The sequence below is a fragment of the Chelon labrosus genome, assembly GCF_963514085.1.
Source record: "Chelon labrosus genome assembly, chromosome: 20".
Lineage (NCBI taxonomy): Eukaryota > Metazoa > Chordata > Actinopteri > Mugiliformes > Mugilidae > Chelon > Chelon labrosus.
The window spans coordinates 19,859,182-19,881,502 of record NC_140353.1 but is presented as its reverse complement, the minus strand read 5'-3'; the positions used below and the strand labels follow the sequence as shown (position 1 = coordinate 19,881,502).

The window sequence follows — 22,321 nt, the reverse complement described above, 5'->3', positions numbered from 1 at the left end:
ATCTTGTCGTTGGTAAATACACTTTAGTAGACATTATTCTGAAGCTGCAATATACATCTGGATTTACGCAAATTCTGACAAGAATATCTTGAGGTAAAAGAAATTTGATTCTGTCTGAATATGTTTCTCTCAAACCCACCAAATGTTGTTATCCCAGGTGAATCTTTAATGTAAGACTTCATTCGTTATTCAAAAGTTTTAAACTAATTTCTTTGGCTTTCTTTTGGAACTTGATAGACATAAATTACCTGTGTGTCTGTATTTGTTACATGAGCGGGCTCTGATCTCATACAATATCACTGTGCATGGAAATCTTTTCAAATAAGATATAAAGCTACAAAATACAGTTTTTATAGCATGATGTATATTTTAAATTGCTTTAATATCTCACGAGTCACATTTTTAAGGTTTTGTATAAATGTATGTTTGAATAAACCCCATCACTCAGGAAACAAACTGTATCAACATAGGCCTTTTATCTTGCAACACATAAAGTAAGTCTTAATGTTTTTATGGTTTCCTTTTGTCTTTGCAATGACGTAATCACAGATAGGTGTCCTTGATGTCTGTTTATTCTTCATGATTCATCTACAGATGTAACTGCCCTTAAAACAGTAATCTGTACAGATGTACAGACGTTTGTAGGGATTTGTTTTTAAGATCAGGTCTGTGCTGCCTCAATAATATCTTGACAATCTGACTGCAGTAGATCCGAAAAAAAACAAAAAACTTGTAGCTGTCAGCCTGAACCTAACGTCAACAAATGTAAAACTGACCTTCCTGTTTCTGTGCATTCCTCTTTTAGAATATAGATTTTGTTTCCGCTTGTATCCACATCGGTCAGGATGGAAATTGTGAGAGTTTTCAGTCAGAATGACAAAACCTGAGACCCAGGAGTGCTCATCTAGGTATGGGATGCCAAACCTCCTGTAAAACCTGTAAAAGATCTCAATACAGCCTGACAAAAAGAGTCTATTTAAAAGACTTGAGAAATGCAGCTTAAAGCCCCATAGCAAGAAAGCAGTTGGATCCCAAGTTAAGATTTTGTTTTCAAACAATTGTTTAGGATCTTCACATCTTTCTGAAGACAGAGTAAAGTAATGATTGATACTTCCTTATTACAATGGTGTCATCATGGTGTCAGTGATGACATTTATGGCAGAGGAGAAACCTCATTCTGACAGAATGTGTATCCCCCTATAATTTTTACTATGATTGAAGAGGTTAATCCATAATGTCCAGTATAATTAGACATTAATAGAAGTATGTAAGAACTAAAACTCTTGACTGTAGGACAGATACTGTAGCTTATAAGGAGGGGATACAATTTATGGCAGAGGCAAGCAATACTTTAACATGATTAGCGTGATCTTGATGAATATTTTGAAGTGTAACGTGTTTGGTTTGTGAAGTTACAATGGAAACCGTTTTTAGGAGGAAACATGATCGCCTTTATTTTCCGGTAAAGACTTATTTGAATTAACAGCAAATACTAACATTCTTTGCGTGCGGAAGATTATTACATTGGCACGACGCTGGCTGTCAGCTGACGTCATGTTCCTGCGACTGTTTATATGCGACACGGAGTCATGGCGCTGTTTCCAGCTTTTGCAGAAGTAGAGGAGAACAAAGTTGAAGATTCGTCCAAAGGTGACCACTTCTTCACTTTGAACGCGTTTAAATAACGATTGGTTTTCATCCAGATACTCTGTTGTCAGTACAATTGAATAATAAGCTGACGGAAACAAAGCTAACTAGCTCATATTAACCGCTCTAACGTCTGCCTGTCGTTGAAGCAGACTGATAGAAGTCGGCGTTTCTAATGTGTAACTTTAACTTTGCGTTTTTTCCCTCAAAAAGACGAGATACTTTCTGTTTGTTTGCCCCTTGTATGGCGTTTGTGTCCGCACAGTAAGCTAGCAAATACAGCGCTCGTCTCGCCTAATCTTCTTAACCACAGTAACTTTCTGTTTAATATTGCTGTCGTTTGTGTTAGGACAATTCTAAACGTCTGTATGAGAACGAAAGCAGAATGTGTCCATGAATTCCTAAGTGATCATCTACAGGTGGTCTGTTTGAGCCATTACAGTTGTCTGATAGACACTACTGAGCTCTCTACTTGTCTAGTCTATTCACATCTGTGAGATACATGCTGCATGTAAAAAAAACGAGCAGTGATTGATAACGCCACGATTCTTAAGTCCTCCTCCTCCTCCACATTAAGATATTAATATTATTAACACTTTTTTTTTCTGTCCGCTCTCCTTTCAGAATTAGATTGGCTGAATAACAAGAGCTTTCAGACTGGAGATGCCCTCTCTCTTCACAGTCGGTTTTTAGAAGATACCAGCAATAACTTGAACAAGAAGGAAACAAGGTGGAACATCTCTGTTCTTTCTTTCGTGCAGGCCATGCTGCAGAATTTACTTTGCACGCATAAATGGTATAGGCTGTGGTGTTTTGTTTTATTTTTTGTTTTACTGTCAGGCACTGTGTAAGTCTCTTAAGAAATTTGCTAAATAACGGTCGTCATTCTAACACTTTTCTAATAAGAAGTACTCAGTGAATTTGTGGACTAGCAAAAAAAATCTCTGCGTTTCGTTGAGGCAGGCATCAACTTGGAATCGATTATTTGTATCTCTAACTTCCATTAATGTTGCGTTAACATGATTTTTAGAGTGTCCAGAGAGGTGAGCTCTGCGGAGGAAGATAGTGAAGGAGAGAGAGGGAATAATGTGCCCAGAAAGAAGAAAAAGAAGAGTGAAAAGAAAAGGAAAAAGAAGAAAAAGCATAAAAAGAAGAGTGGGAGGTATTCGAACAGCAGTGGGTCTGACTCTGAAATCATCTTCCCCAGTGATCTCAAGAGGGAACAAGACAGGTATTGCCAAACTTTTACATCACATACACCATTCATTTTATACACTGGCTTATTTCAGAATTGTTGTGTGTCCATGCAGACACCAGGCTGCTCCATTAGCAAGCCATTTCTCCTGGCTAGATGACGTCAAGTCTCCTACAGAGCAGCCTTTCTGTGTGGACCGTAAACCAGACCCAGCCAACTGGACGTACAAGTCCCTGTACAGAGGAGACGTAGCCAGGTAACACACAAAGTTGCATTTTTTTATCTGATTAGATTTCAGTGTCTGTCTTAGTGTCCATCCAACTACTTGCCTCTTTGTTTATCACTACCATAATTTACTTTTCTGAATGGGAAAGTTTTTCTATCTCTTAAGAAAACAAAATCTTGCATGAACCCCAACAACAAACTATGCGTGTCCTAGATATAAGAGAAAAGGAAGCTCGTCGTTGGGTCTGGACGCTCGAAAGCAGGCAGTCAGCTGGGACAATACAGAGGCGAATAAAAAACAGAAAGAAAGTAAGAAAGCAGCAGACAGGTACTTCTCCACAGCCAGTCGGCAGCTGCTGAGGTCTGAGCCTCCTGTACCGATATTACCAACGAATCCTGACTGTAGTGACGCCATCACCTCCACCTCCTTCCTTCGCCTGGCTGACAATGAGGGTGAGAACAAAGGAGGAGAAAGAGGTATGTATCTATAGTATTGAGGGTTCTGACCTTAAACATTACAGCTTTAAAAAAACAAGCAAAAACTTCAGTTTGCTGTTATTTCAGGATTTTAAATAAATGGTTTAGTCCCATTTCAAACTGAAACTGACATTTACTGATTTGGAATTATAGACTTACAATGTAGGAATTTAAACACCATGGCAGTATCCAAACTGAAACAGATTTCAGTCAGAAATATCAACAGAATTCAGTGGTCTTTTGGTAATGGAAACTTCACATTCCAGGCAATGGTGTACAAAGTGTCATCAGCTTACTAACTACAATTTCTGTATTTCTGCCAATTTCCAAATTGAAGTGCTTCAGTCCAGTATCTCTGATACGTGCTTTCATTTTTTCATTCCTTACATTTTCCAATCTTTTATTTAAGGTGACAGAATTCCGACTTCATCAGCAAATCCCCTTGGTGTGTACGACTCTTCCACGGCCCTCTGGCTGCAAGGAAAAGGGCTGCAGGACCAGCAGGAACAAGACCCACAGACAGGGGAGAGTGTTGCACTTTTGACTGGGAGGACTGAAGAGTTTAACAGACGGCTCAGAGAGGAGCCGGCAGACACACAGCTGTGGATACAATTCATACGATACCAGGTATGGAGGCCCTGTTTGCATTATAACTGACATGAGTGCTTTACCTATGTTTCAGAGGATGTGCTGGTGTAGAAGCTCTCCTTTTTTTTCGTAATTAGCTAAATGTTTGTGTGTGATGTTTGTCTTGATTAAATGGTATTTAATTGAAGTCAATCTTCCCTCTGCTAGAGCAATATTCCACTGCAACGCAAGCCAAAAGTGTGATTGATCCACATTTCCTCTTAAGGAAATTCTTCATTCCCTTTACATACATACAGCTTCAAGCATTAAGGTGTTTAGATTTTTAGATGTTGATTTGCAAATGTCTGACACTGAAGGATGTAGCGAGGATGAGATTAGTCCTGATGGCTCTTCATGAAGGGCGATTAAAGTCTTGTTAGATTTCCAGACTTAAACTTGACCTCCACTGTTCCTGTTACCTTGTAGTCTTAACAGGCTAATTAAGTTGGTAAAAGTTATATCTGAGCTTCTTAGGTGTTTAAACTTTTGCAAGGTACTACTTTTCTTTTTAATTGATAGGGGTCAGTTCATCTTAGACTCACTTAATTAGTCCTCTTATGAAGCATTACCTATAAACTCTTCTTTCGCTCTCTAGGATGAGATGAGTGCAGCGGTGTTTGGAGGCGAGGACGAGCAACAGGGTGGTGATTCGGCTGAGCGCCGCAAGTCTTCCTACAGAGCGGTCCTGGAGAAAAAGCTCAGTATTGCAGAGCGTGCTGTAGCCACCAACCCTGTGTGCATAGCTCTGCAGCTCGAGAGGCTCAGGATCTGCCAAGAGCTCTGGGAGCCCTCAGTTCTTGCTAAAGAATGGAAGAAGCTGGTAAGTCTACAGTCTTTATATGTGTCTGTGATGATTAGAAGCATGTCTGTAATGAGGCTCGCTCACTTTTCCTCTGTTGTATTCCAGGTGTTCCTCCACCCAAACAGCGCCCCCTTGTGGAGAGAGTATTTGCTCTTCACCCAGAGCTACTTCAGTAACTTCACTGTGTCAAAGGTCAACTCTGCCTATGGGAAGTGTCTCAGCACGCTCAGTGCTGTGAGAGACGGCAGCATGGTCTCTCATCCAGCTCTGCCCGGAATAGAGGAAGATTTGCTGGGTAAATGAGATATTAATCAGCCTGTTGTCTACTGTGAGAGGACTGATAGGTGGAGAACACTTAGTAGAACATAAATACGCAATACTTTCTGAATGATGTCTGTTTTTTTCCTGTCCAGATATCTTCATGCAACAGTGTCACTTCCTGCGTCAGTCTGGTCACTCAGAGAAGGCCATCTCTCTGTTTCAGGCCATGATCGACTTCACTTTCTATAAACCTGACAACGTCCGAAAACTGTCCACCAAGCAGCAGGTACACACACACACAAAGACTGTAAAACAAATGTGAGATTTGATAATGTTATTTAAAACCTTAATCTGATCTCAGGGGAATAGTTTGACATTTTGGGAATTACATTTATCCTTACTATGGTGAGAGTTGGATGAGAAGATAAATAAAACTGTCCTGGAAGTATATTTAAACACTACATAGCTAATGTCTGAAGTAATGAACGAAGGTGCTGTGTTTTTTTCGTATAATTGTGCATATATCTTTAAAAAGTAATCTTAACTCTAAATAGTTTGTAGTTTGTGGAGTTCTTCACTTGGAATTTGTCTATTTTGTGTTGTCCAGTAGTTCTAATTTGGGAGTGAATACACATCAGTGATACAAATAAGAAGGAAATTGTGCCTTTAAGTTTATGTCTGTGTGCGTACAGGCCGAGTTCTTTGAGCCGTTCTGGGACAGTGGCGAGGCAAGGGTTGGGGAGCTGGGGGCCAGAGGATGGAAAGCCTGGATGCTCCAACAAGAACGAGGAGGCTGGTTACAGCCCAGTGCAGGTAAAAAGCATACACACAGATATGGACATCATTACAGCGGTGTAAATGTGAAGCGGGCTTTACTCTATAAACTGTTGAGCAAATAATCTGTGGGCTAGAAACATGAACATGTGCTCTCAGTTTTCATGGGTTTGTGCGTGTCTCTCTGTGTTTCCACAGAAGAAGATGAAGATGATGAGGAGGAGGATGAAGAAGAGGTGAAGGATAAGAGCCAGCCCAGAGGGACAGTGTGGCTGGATGTGGAGTTGTCTCGTGAAGCAGCTCATTGGTTGCCCTGGCGGCCTGACAAGTCCAAGGGCCAGTCAGTAGAGGACTGTGAGGACCCAGACAGACAGGTGCTGTAATATGTCTGTCCATGTATGACTATTAATAATATGTTAAATCAAACTATTGAGTGAATGTGTTTATAGCCTGACATCCTTGCCTCCCTCTCTCCAACTCTAGGTGTTGTTTGATGACATCGGCCCATCCCTTATTTGTCTGTCTTCAGCAGAGCTTCAACTCCGTCTTCTTTTCCATTTCTTGTCATTCCTGGGTCTGCCTGTTGACTCTGGGCTGTCTGCTGCCCCCTGTCAACCTGGTCTGCTTCTGGAAAACCTTTCTCTACTCACTCAGGGTAAAGAATTAAAGAATGTCAGAGTAACAGAAAGTATCTGGGTTTTTTTAGTTTTTTTATTTGCAAACAGTTTGAATGAAGCATATGATGAATTCAGTGACCAATTTGTTTCCGTACCACATCCTAGGTTATGATCTCCAGCGGCCTCTGACATCTTACGACCTACCTGACCCTGGGGTTAACTCTGTGGGTCACATGACCACTCTCCAGGGAACAAGGAAGTGGATGGGGCTGGGGAAGCAGGGTGAGAAGTTTCTCACCAGCGTGTTCAGCATGGTCCAGCCTGTCCTTCCTCCTCACCACCGAACCTTGCTGTCACTCAGCTGGATCCAGTACGAGAAAGTCAAGGTTGGATTTGGTTTAAGTCACTACGCATATTTATGAAACTGAAGGAAACCCTAAGACCTTTTCACTTATTTACTTCTATTTGTTTGTATGTGTCAGGTGATGCGCTGTTTGTGCAGCGGCAATAAAAAGCGTCTTCGCAGCCAAGGTAAGAGCAGCAAGCGGGTTGCCAAGCGACTGCTGAAAGAACCAGACAACCGTTCGTCGCTGGTGTTGTGGCGTGAGTATGCACACCTGGAGTGGATTCTGGGTAACCTGGATGAGGCTCGCAAAGTGTTTTCTACGGCCACAGCAATAGGGGGGACCAAAGGACTGAGTAGCCCCACTCTCTGTGACCTGTGCCTCCTGTGGTCCCAGCTGGAAGTGGAGGACGAAGCAAAAGAGCGAGCAGGGCGATTAAAGGATGTAACTGCGTCCCCGGCTGTGTCTGTACTCACCAGACTAGCAGAAGGAGCCTCCTCATCCTCCCCTTCGTCCTCTCAGTCTCTCTCCCCAGTTTCCATTCTGAAAGCCAGGAAATCCTATGAACAGGCTCTGAGTGCCAGCTTGTCAGCCCTGGAACAAAACTCCCACAGTCTTCAGCCCAGCAGAAAAGGTTCATCTTCTAAACTGTTTCTGTGTGTTTTATCTTTGGCCAGTTTGCACAATTAAGCCACATACTTAGTGGTGACCATTTTGTCCAGCTAGTGTTAACCAACCAATTCTCTGGGGCATAAAAACCAATGTAGGAAATATAAATATATGTAAAATATATAACAAAGCCTTTATCTTTTTTTGTCAATCTTCATTACAATGCTTCAGAAAGGGTTGCCAGTAATGTGAAGTAGAAATACTGTGTAAATGGTCTTAAACATGAAGCAACACAGGTATTGTGCTTCAACTATTAGTCATTAGTACTCAGAACACAGGATATTAGTAGAAATATTTAGATTTAAATATTATATTTGCAGTAAAAGCCACTGGAAATACTTGCTTCACACTAGTTATTTCACACACTAGATATCTGAATCATCATTTAGAGATGTTAAAAGGTATATAAAGTTTTTGAATGCTACCCAGTTAAATATGTTACTCATTTAATCTTGTTTGTTACATTTCAGGCCAAGAGGACCTGCTAGGAGACAAGCTGAGGTTGAGGGGTCTGGTCGGCTGCTATGCTCTGTTTCAATACCTCACAGTGAGCATCCATGCGGCTAACGCTGTCTACAGCCAGGCCAGAGAGAGGATGGAGCAACTGCACTGTACTCTGACACCTGAAAACGGCCTGAACACTAAAGCTGAAGAAAGCCACACAGCAGCTGATTCCAGTCACACCGAAAAGCACCGTGTCAACAGGCTGGCCTCTGAGTGTGAGGTACTAGCCGTACAGCAGGCAGCACTGCTGAGGTACCACAACAGCATCAGTGTGTTTCCTTTGGTTACACTGAGACAAACTCTGACCTCAGCCCTCTCAGCCTGGCCCAACAACGCACCCCTCTGGAGCATATACATACAGGCAAGCCATGATCTGCTCATAAATATAAAATTCAAATACCAATATATCATATTTTTAATCATCATAGGTTAAAATCAAATCATTTACTTTATCATTGTGCAGGTGTGTTTGTTGAATTGTATCAGTACTTGTTTGTTTTGACACAATGACATTCATATGACTTGTGTTTCAGGTGGAGAACCGTTACCATAGCGCTGGGCGGGCACGCCGTTTTTTTCACTCTGTATCCAGGAACAACAGCAGTGTGGTACCACGCCTATTTGCCATTGTTGCTGAACAACAAAGAAAGCAGCTGGTAGATGCTGCTCAGAGGTAAGCCCATGTAAAAAATAACAACAAAACCCTAATCAGATAATAATGATTATAGTTTTCTTGTTTGTTCTTTTGCACTATGAAAATATTTTTTGACAAGTATGCATTCCAATATTTATGGCCTTTATAGATCTTGTTGCCATAATGATGCCATGCCCATCCTGCCAGAGAATGGCCTCAGCAACCGTATCCGTGGACTTTTTGAAAGTGCCATAGCAACAGAGATGGGCGCTCACTGTCCTTTACTTTGGAGGATGTACATCCACTTCCTGGTGAGAAGAGCTCACACAAATTCTCACACATGTACTACTCTTTCTTACCCTGGAGCAGTGACACTAGTAGGAAACAAGTCTGCTACATCTGTCAGCGTAAAAGAGAAAACAAAAGTTCTGGATCAGAAAAATATCATTTTAAAAAGGAATTGCATGAATAGAAGATAGTATAAGGCATCCACAAAATGCATCCACACTAACATGTTTTAGTAGGTACTGTACAGAAATTATTAAGTTGTTACACTGAGAGGGAAAAATATGTTTTTTGCTTTTTGACACAGATAGCGATACGACCAGTAACCACTAGATGGAGACATTACACAAAGCTTTGTCAATGTCAGTTAAGAACTTGTCTACACAATAAATACACATCCCAGAGTGATCATGAACACAAGGTTTGCAATTTACCAGTTCAGCAGCTTTGGATGTAGAGGCACCGAATAATTTAGTATTAATGAAAATACACTTCACTATCATCTGATTCCATTCATCACATTTCATTTTAGGTGCAGCTAATCCAGAATAAAGAGCAGTGACACTGGGGTTGATAATGTGCTGTAAATTGAAAGATATACAATTCAACCATTCCAATTCAGTTCAGCCACTAATTAAACAATATGTGCAATCGCCTAAATTACTATTTAAATTACAATAAAGCATTGTGTTGATCGCTAATTCATTAGCTGTCCCCAGGATCAGGCTTTGTATAGGATCACCTGCAGTACTCCATGGAACATGGCTTCAAAACAACATCAGGCAGAACTTTTTAAACGTGCACAAAGTGGTTTTGCCCACTTTGGAGATGGAAATATATATTTGTCCCTCCTGTATAATTGTAGCATCACCTATTGTTTACCCTACGTGGGGCAAATATGTGCAGAAATAATGTATATATTCCACCTAGAGTGAAACGGTCTCATCATGTGTTTGCGTGGTTAATAGGTGCTAATATTTTCCTCAACTACCGTCCAATTCAATTCAAATGAAAATTCCTCTCTTTCCCCCTTTGGCAATGTATCGCCCAGTTGCCCCGAGTAACAAACCGCCCAGGAAGCAAACATGGATGTCTGCGTCATAGTTTCCAAAAGTCTCTGTTTTTGCCAACTTGAACCAATTTTTTTTTAATCAAAAACAGGGTCAGCATCTCCAAAAGGTTTAGGAGTCCTAATACGCTGGAGTAGAAGTCGGTGGTAGGTGTAAACATAGCAAAAGTTATGCGTTTTAAAATAATAACTTAATGGTGTGAATGTAGCCTGAAAACACAGCAACAGGAACGCCAGCTTATACAGGCTTTCTCTGTGTAATCATTTGGGTACACAAATATTGACAGCGAAGTCTTGTGTCTGTGCTTCGTGTGTGACTGTGTAGGTGTCAGAAGGAAAGGTGGATAGAGCCAGAGGGATCTTCTACAAGGCCTTACAGAATATTCCCTGGGCGAAGGTGATACAGCAATATCTTCTAACAGCAGCTGATTGTTGTCCAAGTCAATTTTAAGCTGTACTTAACAGAAATCCTCCCTCATTTTCTCTTTCTCTTTCTCTGTATGAATTCAAATTGTCCTTGATCCAAATGTGCGCACGTTTGGCACATGTGTGATCAGGGTATGTACATGGATGCGGTGCAGCTGTTCCCCGAGCATCTGCAGGAGTTTGTAGATCTGATGACGGAGAAAGAACTCCGACTGAGGCTGCCTTTGGAAGAACTGGATATACTACTGGAAGACTGAGCACAATGCCTGATTCAACAACTCCAGTTTGCTTCACTGGCAACAAGCCAATCCACATATTGGTGCACGGAATGGGAGGAACGGGGTGCACACAGGCAAACTCGGCACATGCACATACATAGTTGCAGAACTGACCAGTGAAGTTGCAATGATCTGATGGACAAGAGGTCGTCCTTTGTATATAATGCCTAGAAATGTTTTAATTACCACAGCAGACCACTAGCGCTGTGATTTAGTACGTGCAGTTTTCAATAAATATGAGATTGATTCATGTGTTGCCTGCTGTACTTTTGTTGACGAGTATGACACATGGCGCATAATTAGATAATAAACAAAACACTGTGTTTATATTAGATTATATTCCAAAGATTAGCTCAGCTTTAGAGTCTGGTGAAAAATATCACAAATAAAATATTAAAAAATATATGAAAATATTAATATTAAACCTGCTATTTAACACTTTGATGAACACATTTATGTTCAAATTTTGTACTTGCAGTTCTAGTTATTTTTCTATTATTAAATTGGCAATAATGTTAAAATCTGACACAGAATTAAACAGTCAATGTTTTTAATGCAATGCAAAATTTTAGATATTTTAGGGAATTTGTCTCGTTTTTACCTACATATATCTGCAAAATTCAAGGTCTCATGGTTCATACACTCCAGCTGGGGCAACGCACCTGTAAACTACCTGAAGTTTTCACCTGCCTTCTCTGTGCATTACTCTCAACACAGGACATCATGTACACAGCGGCGGTGGAGACGCTCCCCCTGCCATCGTTGCCGCGCCGTGGTTTGACGCATTGCAGATCCATCCAAGCCAACCAGCGGCCTCCATACAGTGTACAGAATATTGCGGGTCCGCCCTGTCCAATCAGAACTCGCCTCTCAAACGTAAAACCGCAACTTCCACAGTGCCGGCAGCCGCGACATTTAGAACGTATCCTTCCGCCCACATAAAACTCAGTGTAACATAAACTAGTCCGTCACTTTCTGTGTTACCCTGCTACTACGTCTGTGCCGCGGCTTTCAGAAGCAATCCGCCGCTTTGGTTAGCACGTCCGTGGTCTTAGATAAAAGTTGTGATTTATATTTTGTTACAAGAGATTTTTGTCATCATAATAAACCTCCACTGCATAATGATATTGCCTGAAAATACAACTACTGGGGGATGTAGTTTGTTGTATTTATCACATTATAGTGGGCTAGATTTTGACAATGGTAAGATAAGATGTTTGTTCTAACAAATTCAGATTACAATAACATTACTTGCCATACAGAGGATTATTCATTTAATTCCAGAGTAAACAGATAATGGAAAATGAATGAAATAAATGTTAGATTTTGTCAAAGATACTCCGAACAGTATTTGGAAGGCTGGCCAAAGCCAAAATGTGACTAGTTGTAATAATTACAACGATCTTAGTATAGTTCTGATGACAGTTGGCTATATTTGTGATCACATAGCTATTCTGACTGTCCTAGACCACAGGTCTTTATTTCATACATGAGAAAACTCAATATAATTACGTGAGACTGTATTTTAAGCAATTTTTTCTTTAAGCAAATTCATCCTGCATTTGTACTAGTTTAGATGCAGCAGAGAAGAAGAAAGAGCTTCTCCATTTCAGACAGAGAGACAGATGAATTTTTCTGGAGGGACTTGGCAACTGCAATTGTCTGTCTGACTCATTGATTGATTAATATGACTGTTTCAGTTCTCAAATATTAAAAGGTACACTGTGAAATTTTTGTGCTCAGTGTTGTAGCGCCTATGTAGGGCATGTGTATTTGCAACAGACCAAATGACTTAAAAGTCCCATGAGGTAAACATAAAGATCAACACAAGGATGTAAACCATTGTCACGTTTTGGCCTTCATTTAAAGTACTACTAGCCCCAGAAACTAGACAATAATGTTTTGCAAAGTTATTTCGATTGGTTGATCATAAACATTTTCATTTAGTTCTCATTTATAGCTGCACATTTACATTTCTTCTTCTTTTTAAGGTGTTTTATATTTTTCATAAGTATTTTACTTAAATATCATGTTATTTATATGTGTGCCTCTTAAGCCGGGAGTATCTGCAAAAACTTCTCATAATGACAATAAAGACTCTTGATTCTGAAACTGCGAGAGCAGACTTTGTTTTGCATTCTGCATGCTGGGGTCTCACACCAGTCCACTTCTCATATACATAGCATCAAAGCTAGAGTGTCAACAAGGCAAAGCAGGCAACCGTCCTGGGGTCTGAGCTTCGCTGGTGAGTAGTTTTCCTCATTTCTTTCAGTTGGACCGTAGGTGAAAGTCATGTTTTAAGATTTTTTTCTTTAGTTTTGTGAATGTTTCTGCCCAAATCATATGTAATGGTGTTGTAAAAAGAAAACAATAACTAATAATGAACTTGGTGTAAAGACAAGCTTGTGTCTGTGGCCCTGATTACATTTAGCTATACTTTAAGTGGGCTGTCAGTAGGTGGTGATTGTTCTGGGTCTAATTCGTAACTCATGACCACTACCAAGTTAATATTCAGGTTGCTCTTGGCAAAATTTTCTAACATTTATTCAACTCAGCTACAGCGGATACGTTTACAGTAACCTGACAAGGCCATGCGCACAGCAGCAGCAGCAGCAATGTGTACGTGCGCGCACCTGACTAACAGAGCCACGTATAGAGCGAGACCGCCCCTGGTTGAGCGCATTTCCCTCCCACAGTGCGGAGGAATACAGTGAGCCGTAGAGCGGTGGTTCGTCTTGCTTACCCGCCTTCAGCCTACCTTGTTCAGTGGCGACCGTCCATTTCCTCTCTCCCTGTAGCGTTAGTAGACTAACCACACCGACTCAACAGATATGGTGAGTATTTAATCGACCGCGGTTTGTGATATGTTTAGCTTGAAATGAAACTGTGTTGCGTTGACTACACGCAAGCCGGCGGCTCTTAACCAACTCCCGGGTAGACGTTTTGTTGAAACATCCCCGGTTGCAGTGAGCGCGAGCAGAATGCACCGTCGAGTTAGCTAACCTACCAACCAACGTTTACCAGTTAGCGGTTAATACCGTTAGCCTGAGGGTGAGAAGCTTATCACCATGGCTTTGTTAGCTGTCAATGAAATTATGCTGATGTGTCCTCAAGCTGAAGTGTGCCTACTTGTTACAGGTGGCCACGGTAGTTAGTTGCGGCGGTCCTGCAAACGTTAGCATCACAGCTAACACCCGGTTACACCCCAAGTGACTGATTTTTCCGGTCAATCAACGATTCATCTTCTCTTCGGGAGAAGTTAAAATAGTTTTCAGTGGTGCTGAGAGCACAGCTCCTATTGTTAGGCTCGGGTCTCTGCGCAGATCTGTTTCTGTGAGTGAGATCAGTGAGGAAGAATTATGAATGAGGTGTTTGTTGGGTATAGATTACATTTTTACACACCTGGACTCTAGTCCACCTACCAACCTATCACTCTTCCCGTTTATAGTGCTTTCATAAGGGTTTTCATATCGACGATAACGGGTTTCAAAGTACAAGTTTTAATCTTTGTAAAATCTGCAGCGCTGACAGCCATAATTAATGAGGTCACATGTGCAACATTTATATGGATATCATATGTCATCGAATAACTCGGGAATATGTCAGCTGCTGTTATCTGTTATGTGAACATGTTTTTACGACCTGTGGGGTTTTTGGGAAACAGAATGATGCAGTAAGAAGAAACATCCTAAAGTATGGTCTATCTGTACACTGCAGGCAACAGAGGGTTATTTATACAGTATATACAATATATTCATACAGTATTTACCAGCCTATGAGTTCTAGTACGGGGCTGTCTACATAATTGTGAAATCTGGTTTGTTTGTCCATAAATGTACAATGACAGCTAATTAGTGTGTGTGTGTGTGTGTGTGTGTGTGTGTGTGTGTGTCCCAGGGAGTGTTAATATCATGCATTAGTCATTGTCTGTAGTTTATAGCTTGCGGAGGGAGTTGCTCACGTTCACACATACAGTACCCTGTTGTCAAGAGTTAAATTGACTCAAACTTTGACAGTTGCACTATGCTGCAGGCTCCTGGCTTGATTATGCAAGCAGCTCCATCTACTCGACTGAATTTCATTAGTTATGTAAATACGGTTTTAACAAATTCTGCTGCGACGTGTCACTTAATCTGATTGCAGTTGATTATTTTTGCGATACTGGTTCATAGTCTTTGAGACATCGTTCTCTTGCACAGCTTTACTAGCAACGCTAAGTTGTTATAATCTGCATTCCAGGGATAAAATATTATCTAACAAATACAAGTGGTCCCTTGTTTCTAGAAGAGATTTTAATGCTTCATTGTTTTGTGTTGTGTGGTATTTTGAATCCCTCAACCAGAGTAAGTGAGATTGATTTTGAATCAGTTGATTATAGGTGATTTGCCTTCTATGTTACATCTGCGTTTGACACCACATGTATTGAGCACAGTGTGTAGATACTGGGATTTTCTTCACTGCTGCCCATAGTGTTTGCATTTAATTACGCCTGAGTCTTTATTTACAAAGTCTTACGTTTTCATAGAAATAAATGGAATCAGCTGTGGTTATTTTAAAAAGATTTTCAAAATGGTTACCCAGGAGTCTCACAGGTTTTTTTTTTAACGGATAACATTAATACATGTTTGGATTCGGAGGTTGTGGAAGTTGATACAGGAAGTAGGGTGTAGTCTTTGAGATTGTGTCATATCTGTTGTACTTGTCACAGTTCCTTTTATTTTTTTCTGCCTTTTTTTTTTTTCTTCCCAAAGCAGAATTACCTGTGCATTGGATTACGGATGTGTGACTCACGTGTATTGTCATAAACCTGTTTGCAGTGACGAGCAAAAAAAAAGACATTGTTGTGTTCTCATGTTCCGCTTTGATCTCAGCCATGCACGCAGTTCAGTTTCTGCCCGTGGGTTCTATAAAAGTATCATCTGCTGTAACAGGAACGTGGACTCTATTGCCAGACATTGCATCGCCTTGAGAGGAATTTGGCCTGGATATTAGAAGGGTTAGCAGCTTGTTAAACATCATTAGGTCTCACACATTCAAGGATACGTAGAGATCATTTCCTTATAGTTGCTTGGTAGTGCAGATACCTCAGATCAGACAAGCTCTAAAACCCCAGAGACTGAAAAAAAAAAAAATCAAAGAATGTAATGTGTTGTCTTTCTGTTTTATTTGTAAGAAACAGTCATTGCAGAATCAGTGGCACTCGTCAGAGATTAGCAGCCTCATATTTTGCCAGAGCAAAACTTCTAGTGCTGTCACAGATCATAAGGAGCATACTTTGTAGAAAGGAAAGCTGTGAGACGGCTGACAATCACCGTGATAGGGATTTGCTTATATGATTGTGTAATAGTGTTAGCAGCAGTATCTTGCACACTTCTGGTTAAAATCCATTCTTGCATGGTCTTGTCTGATCTTGTAATAGTGATGGTATGTATTGTGTAAGAAGGGTAGTTCCAGTTTGGCTCGTCCTCCAAACAGAGCTGAACTTGTGTGTTAGTGCTTGCTCCTGAGGACATAAATGTGTTGGTCACAGTAACAGTAAGTGTGTAAACAGGGGCCCTGTCCAAGGGGTCTACTTGGTGTGACCCATGATGCTGTCTGGGAGGTCAGATGACCAGCCAACTGATCCTCCCTAGGAGCTGCAACTGTAGCGGTGGGATGACAGGCCACAGATTAGCACATACATGCAGACACACACACAGAACTCCTCTGACCTCCCCTGGTCTGGACACTGTTACTCTCACACACTTTAAATCAATTTTCTTGACACATTTGACTGACCTCCTCTGGCTTGACCTCCTGGCCTCTGCACACACACACACATATTCCTGTCCTTTGTCAAACCGTTGAAGGCTCTTCATCTATATAACTACCGCAGGAGGTGGACACTTCATCACTGCATGCATCTTTATTGCACATCTGTTGGAGAAAGACACTGTCATGTCCAGGCTTACACACACACCCCAACAAGGGTGCACAGGGAAAGGGTTTCTCCAAAGTGTCACCCTCTAGGAGTCAGATGCAGGCAGGATGGGACAGCGTCTGGTCACGTACGCTCACAGTAGCTAGACCCTAATATGGAAGGAAAGATGGGCAGTTAGACAGATTTATTGAGAGATGGACAGATGGACAACTAACCAGGAAAACGTCAACAGAACGACTAGCTATTCCATCAACTTGTCATCCAGCTCATAGACGAGAGAGACCTTGCTTGTCAGGTCAGTGCCAGTCCACTCATCCTTGCTACTCCTTTGGGATTGTGAAAACATCTGTCATCTATCCAGCCATCCACACGGGAAGGATTGAAAGACGAGTCTTGCAGTTGTCCAGTTCATGCTTCCATCTATCCAGGAGGTCTACAGATGCCTATTTTTTTCACTTATTCAAACCAAGACTCAAAGTTAAAGACTTTTCCTCATCTGTACAAATATGTAGCTATTCAAGGAGATGGTGACATCTGTTGGTCTTTGAGGCTTCCTTCTGTCCTTTTTGTCAACCAGGAGTGACCGATAGATGTCTACCCATTATTTTTTTCATCCACCTATCCCTTCCGTTCCAACGCATAATTCCTGCCCTCGTTGCTATCACTCCCTTATAATGTTCCCTAAGAAAGTTGCCGTATACCCACCAGAGGATGAGCTGGTGAGCTTGTCCACTGTCTATGACCTCTTGGATGAACAGCAGCACTACTACAAGGAGCTCGTTGAGCAGCAGGAGAGGAACTACAGAGCCTTCTTACAGATGTTGATGGATTCATCGTCCAGCCGCATGGACAACCTGGTCAGAGAGATGCAGGACTTGAGGAACTGTCTGCAGAGAACCAAAGCCGAGCTGGCTGAGATTAAAAAACAGGGCGTGCAGAACAGCAAGCGGGCCGAGTGCCTGGCTGAAGGCTTGGTGATGGTCCGGGGGGCGCTGGATGGACTCAGTGTCAAAACAGGAGTAATTGGGGGAGGAGGAAGAGGTGTGGATCTGAAGCAGCGCAGGGGTGGTGGTGGATTAAGGCTGGATGGAGGAGGAGGAAGAGGAGGAGGAGGAGGCAGAGACATAAAAAAACCAGAACCAAAAGCAATGAAACTGGTGGCAGACCTCACAGATATCCACTTTGAAGACATAAAGGTTGTACACAGATGCAATGAGTGAGCTTTTAATTTCACAATATTATATATGACTAATGTGAGAGTTTCTGCTGTCAGTGTTTCTGAGATGGCTTGTGGTTGTGATTGTGCTTCTTGATGTCTGTTAGTCACAGTCACCCATTACAGATGACACATTCATTTAATGGAGCGTCCTCAAAGCCTCCATCCATTTGTTGTGTGATCGCCGGCTACCGTGTGACTTGTGATTGCAGCGTGATGGCTGTTGCTGATTGGATGTTGGGAAGGAAGTAGTGTTTTTAATATTTATGAAGCAAATGATCCAGTTTAGGACACAGATTATAATCTGTTACTATTTTCATTCCAGCCTTTACCTGAATGCTGAGCTTGTTCATCATTGAAAAGTGTGTTAATTGTTTCCTGTTTGTTTTTAGGCTGACCAACTAACAGAAGAGCAGATTGCTGGTAAGATGTCACTATAAGAAGACAATTTTACAATCTTGAGCAGTAACTTGAATTTTCTGACTGTTCACTGGATTGTTAAATATGTTAGACTGACGTCTGCTACTGTTAATATTTTCTCTCCTTCATTCCCTCCACCCTCAGAGTTCAAGGAGGCCTTCTCCCTGTTTGACAAAGACGGAGATGGGACCATCACCACCAAGGAGTTGGGCACTGTCATGAGGTCGCTGGGTCAAAACCCAACTGAGGCCGAACTCCAGGATATGATCAATGAGGTGGACGCTGATGGTACGCCGGCCCCCCCTTTTTAAACTTGACTGATCCTTTTAACAATAAGAAGTAATCATATTTAACACCTATTGTATCCTTGCTCCACTAGGCAACGGGACCATTGATTTCCCTGAGTTCCTGACAATGATGGCAAGGAAGATGAAGGACACTGACAGTGAGGAGGAGATCAGGGAGGCATTCAGAGTCTTTGATAAGGTAGGCTTGAGTGCATTTCTCTGCATTTTGTGAAGGCAAGATCATAAAATTATTGATTTTAAAAAGACCAATAGAAATAAAATATAGTATTCATGAATATGTTTTCTATAGTGTATGATAATCTGAACCACTGAAGGCTCTTGTGCAGGAAGAGGAGCTTTGATGGAGATCACATGGCTCGATGCCACTAATCTCTACACTTTTCTACTGTAATATTGTGATTGTTGGTGTACCTCTGATGCAAAAATCACATTAGTGAAATGAATTCAGTGCTCCCAAAGATTCAGCAGAATATTAGCCTCTGTGTATTTTATATTTATGAGAGACTGAATTGGAGTGATGAGTCTAGTACTGTGTTGGTGTGTAACTGACTACTTACTGTGTGTCCCTTGGTCAGGATGGCAACGGGTACATTAGTGCAGCAGAACTGCGTCATGTGATGACTAACCTGGGGGAGAAGCTGACAGATGAGGAAGTGGACGAGATGATCAGAGAAGCTGACATTGATGGAGACGGACAGGTCAACTATGAAGGTACACTAGATCAAAGTCGCCCACACTGATGACACACACACACACACACACCCACCTCATTTTCTGAGTCATTAGTGTTATGATTAATGGAACAGGGCCAAATCATTTAAGATGATGAACCACAGCTGATTGAAGCTCTGTAGTTGTGTGTGTTACAGGTGTTCTCTCATGGCTGGTGTCTTTAGTCTGAGCAGTCATGAATTTTGTTGTTCCTGATGGATTTTCTATTTCTTTTTCCCCCCACAGAATTTGTTCAGATGATGACCGCCAAATGAAATGGGCTCCCATTACAGACAAAGAATCAGTCAAATGTTTCACTTACCTCTTATTGCAAAAATCTACATTTAATCATACTGTTCTGTATAGACAACTTAAACTGAATGTTGGAAAACTGAAAATCTGTCCATATAAACAAGCTCAAAAAAGGTAAAAGACAAAAAGAAAAAACCTAAATGAATCTGCATGTACTGGCTTGTATCTCCCCCCCCCCCCCCCCCCCCAGCGCTGAGCTGCCCAATTGGATCTCAACTTGTTAGCAAGCAGCCTCTGTGCAGCTGGCTGGTTTGGCCGCTGCTCTTCTGCTTCCCGGTTCCATCTGCCTGACTTCATGATGATTATTTGGGCTAGCCTACTGCTTTTCTTCTATGACTTCCTGTTTTCTTTTTTCTGTTCTTCATGCATGCAGCTTTAGATGGGTTACTGTTGTGAGCCCAGTGGCAGAAGGCTGACGATGGGCCTCAGGTTAGCCTGGGACCCACAGAGGGGAGGGGTAGTTGACAGAGGGATGGGAGTGAGTGAACCCGCGGAACAGTCGCAGTTTGCTTGCCTAAATGACGACAGATATTTTTAAGAAAAATACTAAAATGGAATAAACAAGAGCTCATTTTAGATTCTGTGTTTCCGGCATGTCAGGATACTCACTTTATCCTTTGTGTGTTTACCTTTTTTGAGGGTGAAGCCTGGGTGGGGCAGATTTCAGCCCCTTGGGCAGTTGTTGTGTCCTACACTATTGGAGGGGTTGGGTGGGCTTCAAAGGGGATTATATACAAGTCCAGTCTTTGGGGCAGTATCGGTATCCAGTAAACCAATACTTGGTACCAGTATGAGTATTGGTTTGCAGAGTTGGAGATTTAATAATCAGCAGTGAACTTAAAAGAATCAAATCTGAGTTTTCACTGGAGTGTGCTCAGGTGCAGTTTATTGCCTCAAAGGCTGCTGTGTATGATTCCACGGGGTTGTTTCAGTTTAGTGGGGACAGGGTCGGTGCTTTGCAGCATTTCTATCTTGTGTTTGTGTGTGAGTTTGCGTGTGTGCGTGTGGGTGCGGCGAGGCCCGGCCCAGTCCAACTGTTCTGTTCAGTTCAGTTGATCTGCATTCCAAGTTGTACATGCTAGTCTTTACATTTTGTTTTTCCAATAAAATACCATGAACTAAGACGTCGCAGTGTGTGTGTTTCTTCAAAAAGGAGCCGACGTGTGAGAGCTCTGTGGGGGAAGTACAGCTTTAAAATGACTCATTAATGCTATTTATCTCATGGGATGTCTTACTACTGAGCTTCAGCTGTTGTGCTCAACATTATGACAGGATTAACCTTTGATATGACTTGCTGAAGATGCAAGAACAAAAAAGAGGTTGCAACTCTTCAGTCTTTCACACAGATGAAGAATTTCTGTAGCAGCTCAGCGATTGTACAGTATGGGAGATCTAACCCTGTCTCTCTGAACCAATATTGTTGCCTTGTTCATGTAATTATCTAGAAAGCGGCTGTGACAGGACGACAAAGGAACGAGCTCGCCGCGCCATCAAAGGCTGGAGGATGATGAAAATAAAAGTCAAGCTGACACGTGAACACCAGCGTTTCTCTACTGATGTAATTGTGCAATTATTGCGTGTGTGTTTATGGAGGGGTGTCACAAGGACTTCTCCAGATTGTCGAGAACGTCTGTCTGCAGATGAGGAGGTGTTGCTAGGCAACAGAGCCGGGCACGGGATGGGAAAGAGGGAGCTGAAAACAGTGGGAGTTGGAGGAGAGAGAAAAAGAAGAGGGGGGGGGGGGGGAGGGGGGCAATGAAGAGGTAGAAAGACAATAATAGAATCCCAGGACTTGAATGAGGGATGAAAATGAAGACTGTAGGAGGACTCACTGCATCTCAAAACATACAATCTCATGAAATGCTTTCCTCTTTCATCTGTAATTTGGAAGCAATATTTGTTTACAAGTACTTAAAAGCAATACTCTCTAGGATATATAACAGGGGTGCTGACTGATTGATGAGAAGGAAGAGGGGAAAGATGGTGGAGTGTAGGAGGTGTTAGATGTATCCATGTATCACACTTTTTAGCTGGAGTTATGCAACTGTCTGAATGTATTAATACATCTTGCTGCTCTCTGCTTGCTATTAGTGAACTGCCACTCCAGCGTGCAGAAGATTCTTCCTGAGATTTATCACACACACACACCAGGTGCTGCCGGCTCCAGATTAAACTCGCATGAATATTTCAGTTTTTCACCTGAGAGCCAGAAGAATGGAGCAAACGTGTGTTGGTCATAACATTATACAGGGTAGATACCCTGGAGACAGTTTTTTTATTTTGTGTTTTCAGGGTGGACAAACTGTTTGAATCTGAAGTCATCTGTCATGGATGGATTTTAACTGAGATGTTTGAAAAGCAGCATTTCTGTGTGTTTATTGTGCTAAAGTTTTAATTAACTGGTGTGTGTCTTGATGTTATTTGCAGTGACAAGATTTCTGAGTGCCAAACTGGAGCAAGGATAGAAGTCTCAGGTTATATCAGCCACGACAAAGATCCTCTGAAATGATAAGTCTGAAAAAAGCTCTGAATATTAATTATTGATCATTCATCAGAGGGCAGGATTAGCACTCCTTTAGTATCAATGTTACAGTAGGAGA

The 22,321-nt window shown here is 41.7% G+C and overlaps 2 protein-coding genes across 2 annotated transcripts; both read left to right on the top strand.

Annotated features, from left to right (window-relative positions):
* Positions 1-1,554: 1,554 nt before the first annotated feature.
* On the top strand, positions 1,555-13,041 carry nrde2 (NRDE-2, necessary for RNA interference, domain containing; the record flags this gene model as incomplete). The annotated part of the gene is given in 20 exon segments (XM_084569700.1): positions 1,555-1,582; positions 1,585-1,650; positions 2,272-2,377; positions 2,678-2,878; positions 2,958-3,098; positions 3,282-3,544; positions 3,954-4,171; positions 4,767-4,991; positions 5,079-5,268; positions 5,387-5,520; positions 5,927-6,047; positions 6,207-6,382; positions 6,492-6,663; positions 6,791-7,011; positions 7,108-7,603; positions 8,109-8,503; positions 8,676-8,815; positions 8,946-9,087; positions 10,456-10,527; positions 10,688-13,041. Coding segments are annotated over 20 exon segments (3,633 nt in total). The 3' UTR covers positions 10,814-13,041.
* Positions 13,042-13,539: 498 nt separating this feature from the next.
* calm1a (calmodulin 1a) lies at positions 13,540-20,843 on the top strand. The gene is made up of 6 exons (XM_084568946.1): positions 13,540-13,668; positions 18,363-18,393; positions 18,535-18,678; positions 18,770-18,876; positions 19,274-19,409; positions 19,656-20,843. Exons 1-6 carry the CDS (start codon positions 13,666-13,668, stop codon positions 19,682-19,684), a joined length of 450 nt encoding a protein of 149 aa, XP_084425072.1. The 5' UTR covers positions 13,540-13,665; the 3' UTR covers positions 19,685-20,843.
* Positions 20,844-22,321: the final 1,478 nt, after the last annotated feature.

Excerpts from the sequence above, each read along its gene's own strand:
- calm1a (XM_084568946.1), top strand. Across the intron at positions 18,394-18,534 it reads AACAGAAGAGCAGATTGCTG|AGTTCAAGGAGGCCTTCTCC; the intron begins GTAAGATGTCAC and ends CTCCACCCTCAG. Across the intron at positions 18,679-18,769 it reads CAATGAGGTGGACGCTGATG|GCAACGGGACCATTGATTTC; the intron begins GTACGCCGGCCC and ends TTGCTCCACTAG.